Source organism: Pithys albifrons, chromosome 27 (assembly GCF_047495875.1).
Source record: "Pithys albifrons albifrons isolate INPA30051 chromosome 27, PitAlb_v1, whole genome shotgun sequence".
NCBI classification, from domain to species: Eukaryota; Metazoa; Chordata; class Aves; order Passeriformes; family Thamnophilidae; genus Pithys; species Pithys albifrons.
The window spans coordinates 228,530-246,701 of NC_092484.1; the positions used below are offsets into that span (position 1 = coordinate 228,530).

At 56.8% G+C, this 18,172-nt stretch overlaps 1 protein-coding gene across 4 annotated transcripts in view; it reads left to right on the top strand.

Moving 5' to 3' along the window:
- The first annotated feature begins 1,343 nt into the window (after positions 1-1,343).
- The window catches only part of KDM4B (lysine demethylase 4B), a 76,331-nt gene continuing 59,502 nt past the window's right edge, over positions 1,344-18,172 (top strand). For 2 of the 4 annotated variants that reach the window (XM_071577892.1, XM_071577893.1), the window contains exons 1-5: positions 1,344-1,425; positions 11,194-11,352; positions 13,607-13,782; positions 15,345-15,459; positions 17,903-18,096. In XM_071577892.1, coding sequence (XP_071433993.1) covers positions 11,209-11,352; positions 13,607-13,782; positions 15,345-15,459; positions 17,903-18,096 — 629 coding nt within the window. In that variant the 5' untranslated portion in view covers positions 1,344-1,425; positions 11,194-11,208. Of the gene's footprint in view, positions 1,426-11,193; positions 11,353-12,072; positions 12,093-12,208; positions 12,220-13,606; positions 13,783-15,344; positions 15,460-17,902; positions 18,097-18,172 lie in introns of those variants that run through there. The other 2 variants (XM_071577894.1, XM_071577895.1) reach the window with 2 other exon arrangements.

Consider the following 18,172-nt stretch of genomic DNA (forward strand, 5'->3'; position numbering starts at 1 on the left):
CGGTCACTGCTGTCTCCCCGGGCACTGCTGTCCCCCCGGGCACTGCTGTCCCCAATCACTGCTGTCCCCCCGGGCACTGCTGTCCCCCTGGGCACTGCTGTCCCCCCCCCCCCCCGGTCACTGCTGTCCCCCCGGGCACTGCTGTCCCCCTGGGCACTGCTGTCCCCCTGGGCACTGCTGTCCCCCCGGTCACTGCTGTCCCCCTGGTCACTGCTGTCCCCCCGGGCACTGCTGTCCCCCATCACTGCTGTCCCCCCGGGCACTGCTGTCCCCCCGGGCACTGCTGTCCCCCTGGTCACTGCTGTCCCCAATCACTGCTGTCCCCAATCACTGCTGTCCCCCCTGGTCACTGCTGTCCCCAATCACTGCTGTCCCCAATCACTGCTGTTCCCCCAATAATTGTCCTCCCAATAATTACTGTCCCCAATCACTGCTGTGCCCCAATAATTGCTGTCCCCCTAATAATTATTGTCCCCCCAATAATTGTCCCCCCAATCACTGCTGTCCCCCCATTAATTGCTGTCCCCCCAATAATTACTGTCCCCTCCAATCACTGCTGTCCCCCTTTTCATTGCTGTCCCCCCACTAATTACTGACCCCCACTAATTACTGTCCCCCCAGTCACTACTGTCCTCCCCAGTGCTCTCCCCCCAATCACTGCTGTCCCCCCTTCCATTGCTGTTCCCCACTAATTACTGTCCCCCCCCATAATTACTGTCCCCCCCAATCACTGCTGTCCCCCCCACTAATTACTGTCCCCCCCAATAATTGCCATCCCCCCAGTGCTCTCCTGCCCAGTCACTGCTGTCCCCCTGGGTACTGCTGTCCCCCCAATAATTGCTGTCCCCCCTTCCATTGCTGTTCCCCACTAATTACTGTCCCCCCCACTAATGACTGTCCCCCAATCACGGCTGTGCCCGCCCGCCCGCCAGGGGGCGCTCTCTCCCCGGCCCGCCATTGGCTCAGCGCGGCCGCAGCGCCCCCGCCCCGCCCCGTGCGGCTGCGCACGTACCCACTGCCCTGACGGACATCCCGAGCGGCCAATCAGCACCCGGGAAGTTCTCGGGACAGCCAATAGGCGTCGGGGGCGGGCCGTCCCGGCCAAGAGCCGCGCGTTATTGGCTGACACGCGCGTGGAGCGCCGCGAGCCCGCCCGGCCGCCCCGCCCGGCGGTGTGGGCGGGGCCGTCACGCGGCAGCGCCCGCCAATCAGCGCGCGCGTTCTCCTTGTTGTCCGGCGATCGGCGCCGCCACTGGTCGGACGCGCTGTCCGTCAGCGGCCGCGCGGCCAATGGCGGCGAGGGCGTCGGCGCGCGCGGCCAATGGGCGCGGCCGGGGGGCGGTGCCAGGCGCAGGCCGCGGGCGCTGCGCTCCCTGCCGGGCCCCCCCCCCCTTCCGCTGCGCCCCCCGCAGGGACCGCGGGCAGGTACGGCCGGGCCGCGACCCCCGGAACACACCGGGACACGGCGGGAACACGGCGGGACACTGCGGGGAGACAGCGGGACACACACCCGGACACAGCGGGGAGATGGCTGGAACACACCGGCACACACCGGCACACACCGGGACACAGCGGGGAGACAGCGGGAACATACTGGGATACACCGGGATACACCGGGACACACCGGGACACAGCGGGAACGTACCGGGAACATACCGGGAATACGGGGAATACACTGGCAACACACCAGGAACATACCGGGAATACACTGTGAACACACCGGCACACACCGGGCACTAACGGGGCACACACCGGCACCCACCCCGGTACCCACCCCGGGCACCCACCCCGGTACCCACCCCGGGCACCCACCCCCGGTACCCACCCCCGGTACCCACCCCGGGCACCCACCCCGGGCACCCACCCCGGGCACCCACCCCGGTACCCACCCCCGGTACCCACCCCGGGCACCCACCCCGGTACCCACCCCGGTACCCACCCCGGGCACCCACCCCGGTACCCACCCCGGTACCCACCCCGGGCACCCACCCCCGGTACCCACCCCCGGTACCCACCCCGGGCACCCACGCCGGGCACCCACCCCGGTAGCCACCCCGGGCACCCACCCCCGGTACCCACCCCGGTGCCGCCCCCGCCGCCCCTCTCGGCCCGGCCCCGCTGTCTCCGAGCTCCGCGGCCCTGCCCAGGACGGGCCCCGCGCCCCCGGCCCCGCCGCCCTGTGCCGGTGGGACCCCCGTGCCCCCCGTGCCCCCTGCCCCGTGTCCCCCCTGCCCGTGCCCCGTGTCCCCGCTCGGGGCTCCCTTTCCCCCCGGTCCGGGCTCTGTGCGGCCGATCCGATCCGATCCGATCCCGGCTCGGTGCGCCGGGGCCGTGCTGGGCAAACCGGGACAGGGCCGGGCCGCGGGGCTGGGGCTGGGACTGGGGCTGTGGGGCTGGGGCTGGGGCTGGGGCTGAGTCTGGCACTGGGGCTGGGGCTGGGGCTGGGGCTGGGACTGGGACTGGAGCTGGGACTGGGACTGGGGCTGGGGCTGTGGGGCTGGGGCTGGGGCTGGGGCTGAGTCTGGCACTGGGGCTGGGGCTGGGGCTGGGGCTGGGACTGGGACTGGAGCTGGGACTGGGACTGGGGCTGGGGCTGGGGCTGAGTCTGGCACTGGGGCTGGGGCTGGGGCTGGGGCTGGGACTGTGGGGCTGGGGCTGTGGGGCTGGGACTGGAGCTGGGACTGGGACTGGGGCTGGGGCTGTGGGGCTGGGGCTGTCTCTGAGTCTGGCGCTGGGGTTGGGGCTGGCACTGGGGTTGGGGCTGAGTCTGGCACTGGGGCTGGGGCTGTGGGGCTGGGGCTGGGGCTGGGGCTGTCTCTGAGTCTGGCACTGGGGTTGGGGCTGGCGCTGGGTCCGGCTCTGGCACTGGTTTGGGCCCTGGCTCTGGCTCTGGCTCGGGGGTCTCTCTTTCCCTGCTCTGGGGCTGCCCCAGCCCGGGGCCACACCAGGGCTGTGTCCCTTGTTTTGCACCATTTACATGTCGGTGTGACCGGAGCCCCCGGAGAGTCCCCGGGGTGTGACAGCTCCGGTGGGTGGGACGGGACTGGACGGGACAGGACGGGATGGGATGGGATGGATGGATGGATGGAAGGGAAGGGGAGGGGAGGGAGGGGGAGGCTCTTTGGGAAGCCAGGCCGGGCTGAGGGTGCTTGGCTGGCTCAGCTGGAGCAGGGGCTGGGGGGCCACTCCTCGGGGGCTGCAGCTCCATCTCTGCTCTGTGTGAGCAGGGACAGGCCCAGGGAGGGGCTGGAGCTGTGCCAGGGGCTTGGGATGGATCTCAGGGAAAGGCTCTGCCCCAGAGGGTGGTGGGCACTGACCAGGCTGCCCAGGGCAGTGGGCACAGCCCCGAGGCTGCCAGAGCTCCAGGAGGGTTTGGATGATGCTCTGAGGGACAGGGTGGGATTGTTGGGGTGTCTGTGCATGGCCAGGGGTGGGACTGATGGTCCTTGGGAGTCCCTCCCAGCTCAGGATATTCCAGGTGTCTGTGCAGGGCCAGGGTTGGACTGGGTGGTCCTTGGGAGTCCCTCCCAGCTCAGGATATTCCAGGTGTCTGTGCATGGCCAGGGGTGGGACTGATGGTCCTTGGGAGTCCCTCCCAGCTCAGGATATTCCAGGTGTCTGTGCAGGGCCAGGGGTTGGACTGGATGGTCCTTGGGAGTCCCTCCCAGCTCAGGATATTCCAGGTGTCTGTGCAGGGCCAGGGTTGGACTGGGTGGTCCTTGGGGGCCCTCCCAGCTCAGGATATTCCAGGTGTCTGTGCAGGGCCAGGGTTGGACTGATGGTCCTTGGGGGCCCTCCCAGCTCAGGATATTCCAGGTGTCTGTGCAGGGCCAGGGTTGGACTGGGTGGTCCTTGGGGGCCCTCCCAGCTCAGAGTTCTGTGGTTCATCCAGAGGTGAAATTTGACTTTCCTTGGGCTCCTGGTCCTGCAGCTGCTGAGGGTCCAGGGGTGCTGCAGAAAGGCTGTTCTGGGCCCCTTTGCATTAAGGAATGACAATAATTCTGGGTTTCTGTGTGTTCCCTGAGTGCTGTGCCCCAGCACAGCTGCTGGGTGGGTGGCACTGCTGGGCTGTGCTGCTGCTCTGCCCTCTGCCTCTGCCACTCAGCTGTGCTTGTGCTGGGCCAGGGGAGGGCTGGGACACATCAAGCCTGACCCTTCCAAAGTGATGTTTCCTTTAACCAAAAAGAGTTAACTTTAAGGCTCTCTGTTCATCCCAAACCCAACAGCATTTCCTCTCAGTTTCACCCACAACGTCACTTCTTTCTTAGGAACTTGGGCTTCTTTCTCAGCTGTTTCCTTTTCCTGTTTTATTAAAATTCACAGAATCAGGGAAATCTCAAGCCTGACATTTAAACCCTACAGTTCCTTCAGCAATTCCATGAAGTGACTGTTGGGGGACTCAGGGGCAGTTGCTCTTTGCCAGCAAGTTCCTGATTTTGGGGGTTCTCTGCAGCAAGAGGAGGAGGTTGGGCAGGTGCAGGGAGTGCTCTGGTGGCTGAGGGAAGGAGGAGGGGAGGAGTTGAGGCTGTTCTGCTCCCAGAGGTGGTGGGAGTTCCTCCCAGGCACAGCAGGTGTAGGTGGGTGGGAGTGATTCCCTGTTCCAGAGCTGAGACACTCCTGGAACATCTGACAGGAAAATCCTGTCCAGGCTCAGGCAAAGGGTGCCCCTTTTTCCATTCCTTGGGAAAAAATAATTCCCTTAACTGGTCCAGTGGGACCAGAATATAAATATTTCTTTGTGTTTATATAGTTTGGTCCCACTGGACTAAACTGAAAGGGAAGGGAAGGGAAGGGAAGGGAAGGGAAGGGAAGGGAAGGGAAGGGAAGGGAAGGAAAGGGAAGGAAAGGGAAGGAAAGGGAAGGAAAGGAAGAAGAAAGGGAAGGAAAGGAAGAAGAAAGGGAAGGAAGAGGAAAGGGAAGGAAGAGGAAAGGGAAGGAAGAGGAAAGGAAAGGAAAGGAAAGGAAAGGAAAGGAAAGGAAAGGAAAGGAAAGGAAAGGAAAGGAAAGGAAAGGAAAGGGAAGGAAGAAGAAAGGGAAGGAAGAAGAAAGGAAGAAGAAAGGAAAGGAAAGGAAGAGGGAAGGAAAGAAAAGAAAGGAAGGAAAGAAAAGGAAAGAGAGAAAAAAGAAAGAAAGAAGGAAAGAAAGAAAAAGAAGGAAAGAAAGAAAAGGAAAAAGAAAGAAAGAAAAGAAAAAGAAAGGAGGGAAGGAAAGGAAAGAAAGGAAAGAGTTAGTTTTCTCAGAACACGTGGGTGACAGCCCAGAGTGCCCAGCTCTGGCATTCAGGCCTGGCTTTAGGATGAACATTTCTCAGCCCATACCCCAGTGGAGGTTTCAGCTGCTTTTGGTGAGAGGTTCACAGCAAAGTGGACTGTCAGGGACAGTCCCACCCATTTCCTCTGGGTAATTCTGGGTGTTTGACCATGGAAAATGCAGTTTGGGAAGCACTTCCCTGCTGCCCTGAGCTGTGGTGCCAAGTGCTGGGACAGTTTCCCTTCAGCTCTGCCCTTTGCCAGCTGAGGCTTTAACTCAGTGAGTGTTCCCAGCTCTGCAGGCTCCAGGTGTTTGAGGTCACCAAACCCACAGACAATTCCTGAAAACTTTGAACAGTTTCCATATAAAAGGTCATGAGAAATGTGATGTGAGTTGGGCAGACCAGTCTGGCAGCTGGGAGAGGGTTTATTTTGCATTTATTTGTCCCGAGTTCTGTACCTTTGTTTTCTCCTGGCATGTCCAGCTGCAATAGAAGAAACTTGAGTGTTTCCTGAGCTTTTCTGATGCTCCTTTAGTGTTTGAGGCACTTCAGAGCAGTGGGGAGGGTTTGGGTGGGTTTTTTGGTGTAGGTGAGAAGTGAAGCTGCCCAGGTTTGTTCTGGGCTCTCTGTTGGCACAACAAGGGCACAGCTTTGGCCATGTCAGGGTTGGGGAGCTGCAGCTTCCAGAGGGACCTGGGGAAAACTGAGCTGGCAGAGATCAGATGGTCTGATGGGTCTGTGGTGTGAGAATCTGACTGACCAAGGTGCCTCTGGGAGGTTTGTTGAAGGAAAACTGGGAATTAGTCCTTATTGAGGGATTAATCTGATACAGGAATTGACTTTCTGGTCAAAGCAGTGCAGGAGTTGAGGTTCCTGATATTCTTTCCCATAGGAATGGTGGGCTCTGGTTCCTCCATTTTCAGGGGTTTGTTTGAAGGGTTGCAGGGCTGTGTTTTGGGTCAGGGTGTTGTGGTTACAACTGGGAAATCCTGTTCAGATTTCACAGGAATATGTAAAAAAAGAGGTACTTTTTTATCCTGGTTTGCTCCAGGTCTGGGTCTCTCCTCTCACTCCCAGTTGGGAATGGTGGGGTCATATTCCTGATATTCCTGCAAAGGGAACCCAAGGGAGTTTTCTGTGGAAGCTCCAGGGCACAGCAGAGCTGCTGGGCAGGCTCAGCTCACATTAAATACCTTCTTTAAAGTTAATTTTTAAATTTATTTTTGTAATTCTCCTGAAGCCTTGCAGCAAACACAGTGGAGACAATGAGAGGCAGCAGAGACAACCTGTGTCCTGCACAGCCCAGGCTCTGGGTACAGCCTGAGCCTCAGGGGTGGGCTGGGAACTGATTTCTGGGCTTTTAGTCTGAGTTTATCTCGGCTGCTCAGTGAAACATTTGAGTTTTTCCAGCAGTTCCAGTGGTTGTTCCATGGCCTGGGGTGTTTGTTTGCATTGATTGGATTGAGGGTTTGTGGGTTCAGGTTGTGAGAAAAGGGCCCTTCCCTGAGAGCAGCAGGACCCTGAGCCCAGTGTCCCAACCCTGAGCCCAGTGTCCCAACCCTCAGCTCAGTGTCCCAACCCTCAGCCCAGTGTCCCAACCCCCAGCCCAGTGTCCCAACCCCCAGCTCAGTGTCCCAACCCTCAGCCCAGTGTCCCAACCCTCAGCCCAGTGTCCCAACCCCCAGCCCAGTGTCCCAACCCCCAGCTCAGTGTCCCAACCCTCAGCTCAGTGTCCCAACCCCCAGCTCAGTGTCCCAACCCTCAGCTCAGTGTCCCAGCCCAGTGTCCCAGCCCAGTGTCCCAACCCTCAGCCCAGTGTCCCAACCCTCAGCCCAGTGTCCCAGCCCAGTGTCCCAGCCCTCAGCCCAGTGTCCCAGCCCAGTGTCCCAGCCCAGTGTCCCAGCCCAGTGTCCCAACCCTCAGCCCAGTGTCCCAACCCTCAGCTCAGTGTCCCAGTGTCCCAACCCTCAGCCCAGTGTCCCAACCCTCAGCTCAGTGTCCCAGTGTCCCAACCCTCAGCCCAGTGTCCCAGCCCTCAGCCCAGTGTCCCAGCCCAGTGTCCCAACCCTCAGCCCAGTGTCCCAGCCCAGTGTCCCAGCCCAGTGTCCCACCCAGTGTCCCACCCAGTGTCCCAGCCCAGTGTCCCAGCCCAGTGTCCCAGCCCTCAGCCCAGTGTCCCAGTGTCCCAGCCCAGTGTCCCAGCCTAGTGTCCCACCCAGTGTCCCAGCCCAGTGTCCCAGTGTCCCAGCCCAGTGTCCCAGCCCAGTGTCCCAACCCTCAGCCCAGTGTCCCAGCCCAGTGTCCCAGCCCAGTGTCCCAGTGTCCCAGTGTCCCAGTGTCCCAGCCCAGTGTCCCAGTGTCCCAGCCCAGTGTCCCAGGCTTTCCCCACAGCTGTGGCAGGTGTTTGGCTTTGGGGCTGTGCTTGGGGCTGGTGCTTTGCCCCCTTGTCCTCCAAGTGCTGCCCGTGCAGCCCCAGCCTTGTCCTAAAGCCCAGCCCTGGAGGCAGAGTCACTGCTGGGGAATTCTGTGGGGTGGCACCACAAATCACCCCAAATTCTGGGTGATGGCACCACAAATCACCCCAAATTCTGGGTGTTGGCACCAGAAATCATCCCAAATTCTGGGTAATGGCACCAGAAATCACCCCAAATTCTGGGTGATGGCACCAGAAGTCACCCCAAATTCTGGGTGTTGGCACCAGAAATCATCCCAAATTCTGGGTGATGGCACCAACAATCATCCCAAATTCTGGGTGATGGCACCAGAAATCACCCCAAATTCTGGGTGATGGCACCAGAAATCACCCCAAATTCTGGGTGATGGCACCAGAAATCACCCCAAATTCTGGGTGATGGCACCACAGATCATCCTGTTTGGCACAGGAGAGGAACAAATGGCCACGGGCAGGAGCTCGGGCACCATCCCAGGGGCACTGCTGGGACAGTTCCTCTCCCTGCAATCTGTGCCCAGAGCTTTGCTTTTTCTGGGAAATTTTGGTGGCTGGGCTTCTGTTCCCTTCAGCAGGGTGTGATATCTGTGCCACCCTCTGTGCCCACCCCAGTGCCACCCTCTGTGCTGGGAGAGCCTTTGGGAGAGCCCCCTCTGTGGTGCTGAGGAGCCTGTGGTGGCACTGCCCCTTCGAGGCCATTCCTGAAGATGCCCCTGGGCAGCAGCCCCTGCCCTGGGTGCCACCAGGAGGTGCCTTGGGTGCCACCAGGAGGTGCCCTGGGTGCCACCAGGGGTCACAGCAAGTGCTGCCACTGTTAGTCCCAAACACAGCAGTGCTGCCAGTGGGCAGTGCCTGGCACAGAAACCTCTTTCCCAGGGCCTGTTCCCAGCTCCTGGTGCTGCTGGGGAAGGTCACACAGGAGGCAGCTTTGGATGTGTCTCCCTGAAACACTTGTACTGATTCTCCCTCCCAGGAGCTCCCTGGCCATTTTTTTGGTAATACCTTAATTAGTTTAATTAGATGAATGTGCATTATCTGGGATAGATGTTCAAATGTCCTTTAGATGGGATTACACATGGAAAATCTTGGGCTTTCTCTACAGAATTGCAGAGTTCTGGGTGATGCTGCTTGTGCTGGGGGGAAAGACCCTTTAATTAATTAATTAAGCTTTGCCTGAGGTAGTTTTTACCTCCCAAATGCAGAATGTGTTGATTCTTTGCTCCCAGTTCACTGGATAAAAGTTGGAATTGTTGGGGAATTGAGGAAGGGATGGGCTCAGACCTGGCTCTGGCTGTTTCCCCCTGGGTGGGAGTGAAGCTGCAGCTCCTGGAGGGGCTCCTGGAGCAGATGGGTTGGCAAAGCTGCTCCTCAGGACTCAGCTCTGCCCCTTGGCAGCTCCTCCTGCAGGGCCAGCCTGTCCTGTGCCTGCTGCCAGCCTGGCCCTGCCCTGCTGCCACTTCAGACCCAGAACAAAAACAGCTCCAGTGCTCCCTGTGAGATTGTGTTGGGATGGAAGTTTGGGAATGGTGTCTCTCCATTCCCCACTTCTCCAACAGCCACTTCTCTTCTTCCTTGAGTCCTCAGCCCTGTTTTCCTGGTGGACAAAGTTTTTTGGGGATTGGCACATGGATGCCCAACCCCTGTGGTTCATTCAGGGTTGGGAGATGCTGTTTCCCTTTGGAATTCCTGTTTCTGTGGGATGGATCCATGGCCTGGGGATCTCCTGGGCAGGGCCCCCCTGAGCTGGAGGCCTTTCCTAAAGGGCTGGTTCTGGTTTTCTGCTGGAAATGCAGCTCTTGGGAGGGTCTGTTGGGCTGAGGGGGTGAAATGGTGCCTTTTCCCTCAGTTGCTTTTGCTCTGGGATATTGTGCAATATTGGGCTTTAAAGCTGGATATTTTCTGGAAGGGGCCTTGGGAAGAGTTTTCCTGCCTGGAGGAGGCTGCAATTCCAGGCAGAAAATTCCCTTCAAGACTCTTTGGGGAAGAGCTTAAGACTTGCAGGTCACTGTTTTGAAACAAATTTACATAAAAGGCTTTCCAGTTTCTCAAATTTCAAGTCCAAAATGTTCCTTTGCCTCTGAAATGGGAACTGTTCTCCCCACTCACGGTGGTGCCCTGGGTGGGGGTGGCATGTGCCCAAATTCTGCCCTTCCTTCCAGAAGGGCAGGGCACCTGTTGCCTCTGGAGGGACCTCAATGCCACCCTCACTGATTAAAACAGATCAGTCAGGGGCTTTGCTGGGAATTGTAACTTGGATTTTATTCTCCCTGTTTGGTTTTGTTTTATTCTCCCTGTTTGGTTTTGCTTTCCCTGGCACAGGGGGTATTTCCAGTGGCATCTGGAATACTGCTGGGCTGGTTGGATAAATCCAGACACGTGTTTTCCTTGGATTTCAGTCCCATTTGACAGTGTTGCTGCCCTTTCCTTCCTTCCCAGCCTGGCACTGCCACCTCCTGAGGCTTTGGGGCATTGGCTGTTCTGCAGCTGCCTCTGACAGGCACAATATTTTCACTTATATTTGCAACTGAAATGCCTTTTAAACATTTTATTTCCCTTCCAAATTTCCAGCGTGACCTTAAAAAAGCCCATTTTAAAAACTGTGATTCCATCCTGAATTTTTGGGTGTTTTTTTGGTCCCCTTGAAATTGTGAATTAAATTGAGCAATTTGGCCTTTTCTTGCTGAAAGATGTTTTGAGCTTGTGCCTCAGTATTTCTTTCAAGAGTTCTCTGATGCTTTGTCTTATCTAATTGCAAATACAAAATATAACAAAGCTGCATTTAAAAAAAACACCACCCTAATTTTATAATTTTTAATGTTGTCTTGCACATGAAAAGCCCCAAGTTTTGGGGAAAGGAAGCAACAGTTAAAAAAAACCAACCTAATTTTATAACTTTTAATGTTGTCTGGCACATGAAAAGCCCCAAGTTTTGGGGAAATGAAGCTGCAATTAAAAAAAAAAACACCTAATTTTATAATTTTTAGTGTTCTCTTGCACATGAAAAGCCCCCAAGTTTTGGGGAAATGAAGCTACATTTAAAAAAAAAAAACACCCTAATTTTTAATGTTGTCTTGCACATGAAAAACCCCAAATGTTGGGGAAAGCAACAGAACCAGGAAAGGATGGAGGATTTTTTATGGAAAAGTTGTGGCTGGCAAGTCCTGCACATTGAGAGATGCTGCAGGTGCTGGGAGGGTGTTTGTGCCCCCCATCCTGATGGGACACAGTCTGTGCTCTGAGTGGGCACCTGGCAGGTCCTTGGGCTGTGTTGGGCCATTTCCAGAGTCCTGGGTGGTCCTGGATGTTCAGGAGGGGATGTTGGTCCGGAGCTCCTCATGCACCTGTTAAAGGACAGTCCTTGCAATGCCCTCCTGGGGGAGCAGAAGGGGAAATGTGACCCCCCAGCTGTTCTGGCAGCTCATTGAGGGCAGTGGGCAATGCCCACGTTTCTAACCAGTGTGTGTGTCTGTGCCCTCTCTCCCTGTGCCCCCAGGCCTGCTCTGGCACCATGGGGTCGGAGAGCCCCCCCAGCCCACAGAACCCGGGCTGCAAGATCCTCACCTTCCGGCCCAGCCCCGAGGAGTTCCGCGACTTCGGCCGCTTCATCGCGCACATGGAGGCCCAGGGTGCCCACCGGGCAGGGCTGGCCAAGGTGAGTGTGCCACAGTGTGCCAGGGGGCACTGCCCTGTACAGGGTGCCCACGGGGCAGGGCTGGCCAAGGTGAGTGTGCCACAGTGTGCCAGGGAGCACTGCCCTGTGCAGGGTGCCCACCGGGCAGGGCTGGCCAAGGTGAGTGTGCCACAGTGTGCCAGGGAGCACTGCCCTGTGCAGGGTGCCCACCGGGCAGGGCTGGCCAAGGTGAGTGTGCCAGGGGGCACTGCCCTGTGCAGGGTGCCCACGGGGCAGGGCTGGCCAAGGTGAGTGTGCCACAGTGTGCCAGGGGGGCACTGCCCTGTGCAGGGTGCCCACCGGGCAGGGCTGGCCAAGGTGAGTGTGCCACAGTGTGCCAGGGAGCACTGCCCTGTGCAGGGTGCCCACCGGGCAGGGCTGGCCAAGGTGAGTGTGCCACAGTGTGCCAGGGAGCACTGCCCTGTGCAGGGTGCCCACCGGGCAGGGCTGGCCAAGGTGAGTGTGCCAGGGGGCACTGCCCTGCACAGGGTGCCCACCGGGCAGGGCTGGCCAAGGTGAGTGTGCCACAGTGTGCCAGGGGGCACTGCCCTGTGCAGGGTGCCCACGGGGCAGGGCTGGCCAAGGTGAGTGTGCCACAGTGTGCCAGGGGGCACTGCCCTGCGCAGGGTGCCCACCGGGCAGGGCTGGCCAAGGTGAGTGTGCCACAGTGTGCCAGGGGGCACTGCCCTGCGCAGGGTGCCCACCGGGCAGGGCTGGCCAAGGTGAGTGGGGCTGGGGGCACTGCCCTGCACAGGGTGCCCATGGGGTGGGCTGGCCAAGGTGAGTGTGCCACAGTGTGCCAGGGGGCACTGCCCTGCACAGGGTGCCCACGGGGCAGGGCTGGCCAAGGTGAGTGTGCCAGGGGGCACTGCCCTGTGCAGGGTGCCCATGGGGTGGGCTGGCCAAGGTGAGTGTGCCACAGTGTGCCAGGGGGCACTGGCCTGCACATAGTGCCCACCAGGTGGGGCTGGCCAAGGTGAGTGGGGCTGTGCCAAGGGGGCACTGCCTGCAGGGCTAGCCAAGGTGGGTGTGGGTGTGGGGGCCACTGCCTGGCACTGCCTGCCCACACAGGGCTGACCAAGGTGAGTGTGCCAGCCCAGGGGGCACTGGTGCCCTGCCCTGCCCTGCCCTGCCCTGCCCTGCCCAGGGGGGTGGGAAGTTCTGCCACTCAGAAACACTTTGATTTCTCGGAGTGTTTTGGGAGGTTGTCCTTGGAATCTCCATGTTGGTCATGGAGGGAAGAAAGGCCGAGGAGTTTTGTAGGGTCATGGAACACCCTGAGCTGAAAGGGACCCTCAGGGATCATCAGCTCAACCCCTGGCACTGCCCAGGACACCCCAACCATCCCCCCCATCCCTGAGAACGTTGTCCAAGAGTCCTGGACATGCTCCCCGTGGTTCTCTTTGGTCCTTCTCCTTCCCTTGTCCCTCTTTGTTTAAGGAGTTGGGGCTTAATTTGTCACCTCCAAATACAGAGAGAGCCACAATGGAACAGGATTTCTGGAGAATCCTGGAACACCCTCAGTGGGAAGGGACCCCCAAAGATGCCTTGACATAAAACTGCTTGGAAAACCCCAGGACTAAGTGGTTAGAAAGTATTTCTGTGGCCTTGTCACCACGGGCTGATGGGATCGTTTGTTCTGACAAAGAGCTGTTAGGTGTGGTATTTAGCAGGACTTAATAAAGCACAGAGGAGAAATAAAGCTGATAGGCATGAAATAATTCTTATTTCTGCTAAAACATAGGTCAGTTACTGGGTTTATTACAGTTCTAATGAGAGCTGGCTATTGATGGAGAGCTCCCATGAAATGTTGCCTTGTCCACTCAAGTGTACAAGCAATTACCTGCCAGGAGTCTGCATGGGAGATTATTTTAATAAAGGTTGTTGGTGAATTCCAGATGTTGTAAAGAAATTGCTTTCCTTGTAGGATTAATCTGAGCATTTCAGGTTAGTTTTGTGTCTCTGTTGTCACTGCAGGTCAGAGCCTTGTAAGGGAAGTCGAGCTGATCCTTCCCTGGAGAAACCATTCCCTGGGACTGGTCTGGGTGGGCTGTGCCCCCTGCCAGCTGTGCCAGCCTGTCCCAGGTGCAGAGCAGTGTCCTGTTCCTTGAGCACCTGCAGCACTGAGGGAACTCCCTGCCCTGCCTGCCCTTCCCCTCCCACAGCCCTTCCCTGTGAGCCCGTTGGGAACATCAGGAGTCACCGGAGTCATTGTCCTCTTTCCCCCCAACTGCAGGTGATTCCTCCCAAGGAGTGGAAGCCCCGAAGGACCTACGATGACATCGATGACATGGTGATCCCAGCCCCCATCCAGCAGGTGGTCACGGGGCAGTCAGGGCTCTTCACCCAGTACAACATCCAGAAGAAGCCCATGACGGTGGGCGAGTACCGGCGCTTGGCCAACAGCGAGAAGTGCGTCGGTGTCGGGGCTGGGATTGGGGTGGGAGTTCCAGGGAAAACTTTCCTTCCCAGAGACAAGCTGGGAAGCAAATGCAGCCTTGTTAAATTGGAAGTATTTGGGAGGAAACTGTTCCCTCTTGGACACTTGCACCCAGAGCCTCAGGTCTGTAACTTGGTGGCTCTTGGTGTGTCTCAGATCTTTTGCTGGGGGTTGGTGTAGGAGAATTTCTCAAGGTCAGTATTTGCCTGAGGATCTTTCTGAAAATCATGGCTTGGACTGGAAGGTGTCCCAGCCCATGGCTGTGAGTGGGACTGGGTGCACTTTAAGGTCCTTCTAACCCAAACCATTCCATGACAATCAGCTTTGAGGCTTTCCTCATACCAGAGTGTTTCACCTGCCTTCAGCTGCCTGTGAAACCACTTCCTCCCCCATTTCCTTGGATTGGGGTCCTGCTGCTTCCAAGGCAGAAGTTTCGTAGAAAGGTTTAAAATGCAGTCAATTATATGAATTAAAAACGAACTGCACCTTCAGTAGCTCCTGAGTGGGGGCTGCTCTGCCATCCCTGCTGCTCCTCAGGGCTCTGTGTCTGCTGGGTGCCCCTCAGACCCCCCCCCCCCCATCCTGCTCTCCTGCCCTGGGTGCCCCTCAGAACCCCCCCAGCCCTGGGTGCCCACCCCAGGTGCCCCTCAGGACCCTCCTGGTTACCCTCAGTATGCCCCAGCCTGGTCTCCTGCCCTGCAGGTATTGCACCCCTTCCTGCCCTGGGTGCCCCCCAGGACGCCCTATCCTGCTCTCCTGCCCTGGGTGCCCCTCAGGACCCTCCCAGCCCTGGGTACCCCTCATCCTGCTCTCCTGCCCTGGGTGCCCACCCCTGGGTACCCCTCAGCATCCCCCAGCTGCTCTCCCTCCCCCAGGTACTGCACCCCTCCCACCTCTGGGTGCCCCTCAGGGTCTCCCCTACCCCTGGGTGCCCAGCCCTGGGTGCCCCCCAGGACACCCCATCCTGCTCTCCTGCTCTGGGTGCCCCTCATGGTCGCTCCTGCCCTGGATGCCCCTCAGGACCCTCCCAGCCCTGGGTACCCCTCATCCTGCTCTCCTGCCCTGGGTGCCCACCCCTGGGTACCCCTCAGCATCCTCCAGCTGCTCTCCCTCCCCCAGGTACTGCACCCCTCCCACCTCTGGGTGCCCCTCAGGGTTTTCTCCTGCCCTGGGTGCCGAGCTCTGGATGCCCCCCAGGACCCCCCATCCTGCTCTCCTACCCTGGGTGCCCCTCAGGGTCTCCCCCACGCCTGGGTGCCCCTCAGGGTCCACCCCACCCCTGGGTGCCCCCCAGCCCCCCCATCCTCCTGCTCTCCCCCCCCAGGTACTGCACCTCTCCCACCTCTGGGTGCCCCTCAGGGTTTTCTCCTGCCCTGGGTGCCCAGCCGTGGATGCCCCCCAGGACCCCCCATCCTGCTCTCCTGCCCTGGGTGCCCCTCAGGACCCTCCCACCCCTGGGTGCCCACCCCTGGTTGCCCTTCAGGGTCTCCCCCACCCCTGGGTGCCCCCCCATCCTCCTGCTCTCCCCCCCCAGGTACTGCACCCCTCGGCACCAGGACTTTGAGGACCTGGAGCGCAAGTACTGGAAGAACTTGACCTTTGTGTCCCCGATCTACGGCGCCGACATCAGCGGCTCCCTCTACGACTCGGTGAGTGCTGCCCCTCCCTGGGCTGCCCTTCCTCCTGCAGCTGCTTCACTGCTCTGAGAATCAGAAAATCAGAGAATCTGTTGGGTTGGAAGAGACCTCTGAGATCATCAAGGCCAACTCTTGATTCAACCCTACTGTGATCACCAGCCCAGGGCACTCCGTGCCCTGGGCTGGTGATCCCAGTGGGGTTGGATCAAGACGTGGTGGATTCTCAGTGCCAGGTCCAGTCTCACCTTAAACACCTCCAGGGATGGAGAATCCACCCCCTCTCTGGGCAGAACATTCCAATACCTGATTACTGTCTTTGTAAAGAATTTCTTTCTGATCTCCAACCCAAACCTCTCCTGACAGAGCTTGAGCTGTGCCCTCTTGTCCTACTGTTGGTTGTCTGGGGTTGGAAAAGAACCTTAAAGGTCCCCTTGAAGTGGGCAGAGAAATCAGGAGAGAATCCACCCATGGAATGATGTGGGTTGGAAAAGGACCTTAAAGGTCACCTTGAAGTGGGCAGAGAAATCAGGAGAGAATCCACCCATGGAATGATTTCCTAGAATCAGTTGGGTTGGAAGAGGCTCCAAGATCATCAAGTCCAACCCTTGATCCAACCCCACTGGGATCACTCAGTGTCACATCCAGTGTCACCTTAAACACCTCCAGGGATGGAGAATCCACCCCCTCTCTGGGCAGAACATTCCAAAGCCTGAGCACTCTCTCTGGAAAGAATTTCTTTCTGATCTCCAACCCAAACCTCCCCTGGCAGAGCTTGAGCTGTGCCCTCCTCTCCTCCTGTTGGTTTCCTGAGAGCTGTAATTAAGGAGCTGTAGTTCAGGATTTGATTTGCCACCCTGAAACAAGGGAATACTTTGATTTTTTCCCTCCTTACAAAACTGGGACTAAACTTCCCACCTGCCTCAGAGGTTCAGGGTAATAGTGAAATAATGAAAGCTGTGAAGAGCTTCCTTTTAGCAGAAAAATGTGATTTAAACAATCCTTATGAAGTCTGTGGCCAAAAATTGGATGTAGCTTGGGGTTTGTTTCTTCTAAGGGAATAAAATAGAGATTTCTGCTGATGCTCCTCAGAGAGCCAGAAAAAACCCTCAACATTTCAAGGAATTGGTGCTTCATCAAAAATACCTTTTTTTATTCTTGAAGCAAATTATTTGCATTTGGATTTGAAACTATTTGCATTTGGAGTTTCTCTTTGTGGGCAGCTCCATTAGGGGACAAGGCACCTGCACACCAAATTATTTTACAATTCAAATTGTTTCAGCTTTTCCATAGTGAAATTTCATCCTCTGCTTAAAGTAATTCTGTTGTGGTTTCTTCTGCTGGAGATGATAAAGGTTCTTCTCTTCTTTAGGCAGATAATTTAAATCTCTTCTCTAGTTTTCTTTGGAGTGGAAAGTGGCTCTTTTTTGGAGTATTTTCTGTGTGTGAATGTTCATGTAAAAGTGTCTTTTTATTATTAGTGTGGTTTAAAATGGAATTAATTGGAATAAGCAAAGATATCTGAGGCCTTCAGAGCCATGGACATCACAAGTATCCAGAGGATTTGCTGCTTGGATGGGAGTATTTCATTCTGTTATATTAGAAAATTATAATTATACTATAAATTAGATACACTATATATAATATAGCACATAAATAATTACATAAATACACAAATTAGAATGTAAAATTATAATATTTTTTAATACCCACGTTGTATTTCCATGCTGTGGTCAGGGCAGGTGACAACCAGAGACAACCCCAGACTTCAGGAGATGCAGCTCCTGCAATGAACTGAATGTACATTGAGGTTCCTTCACGTTCCTGTGAGCAGAAATTAAACTGAGTTACAAATCCCACCCAAAGAACATTCCCTGTGCTCAAAGTGCTGCAGGGATTGAGGCAGGACAGTCCTGAAATCATTCTCTGCAGCCTCTCCCTTCCCATCCCACCCTGCAGCCCCTTCATTCCAGTCTGGGGGACTCAGCAAAGCAGAGAAAACCAAGTGGCAGCTTTAGAACCACCTGGTGCTTTTTCTGTTTGAATGTTGGTGAAACCAGAACAGTTTCCCTGGTCCTGACCTGGAACTCTGAGCTCAGCTGCAAGATCTGCCCCTTTGGCCACTTGAGGCTCTCATGGTGATTTTCATCAGGTGGAGAAACACCTGCCTGGAATGTCTTGGAGAGAAATGTGGTTTCCCCTGAGTTATTCTTGTGTTCATTAACAGAACAGTTAATCAGGGCTGGGGTGTTGCCTGGTGCAGGTGCCTCCTCAGAGACCACACTGGGAGGAGCTGGCAGGTCATCCCTCCTGCTTGTGCTTCAAATAAAGCTTTCTAGAAGCAGGTGGAATTAAATTGATGCAGGTAACACCATTGTATCCACATTTGAAGGCACTGAAGGGAATCTGTGGGTTGTGATTTTCCTGAGAAGTTCCAAGGATTTGTTTTGAATTCCAGGACGTGGATGAGTGGAATATTGGCAACCTGAACACCCTCCTGGACATGGTGGAACACGAGTGTGGCATCATCATAGAGGGTGTCAACACTCCCTACCTCTACTTTGGGATGTGGAAGACAACTTTTGCTTGGCATACAGAGGACATGGATCTCTACAGCATCAACTACTTGCATTTTGGGGAGCCAAAGTCCTGGTAAGTGAGGGCTGTTCACTGCCTGGAGACCACTGGAATTCCTGTGCTCCAGCTCTGCCAGATTCCACCAGACCTA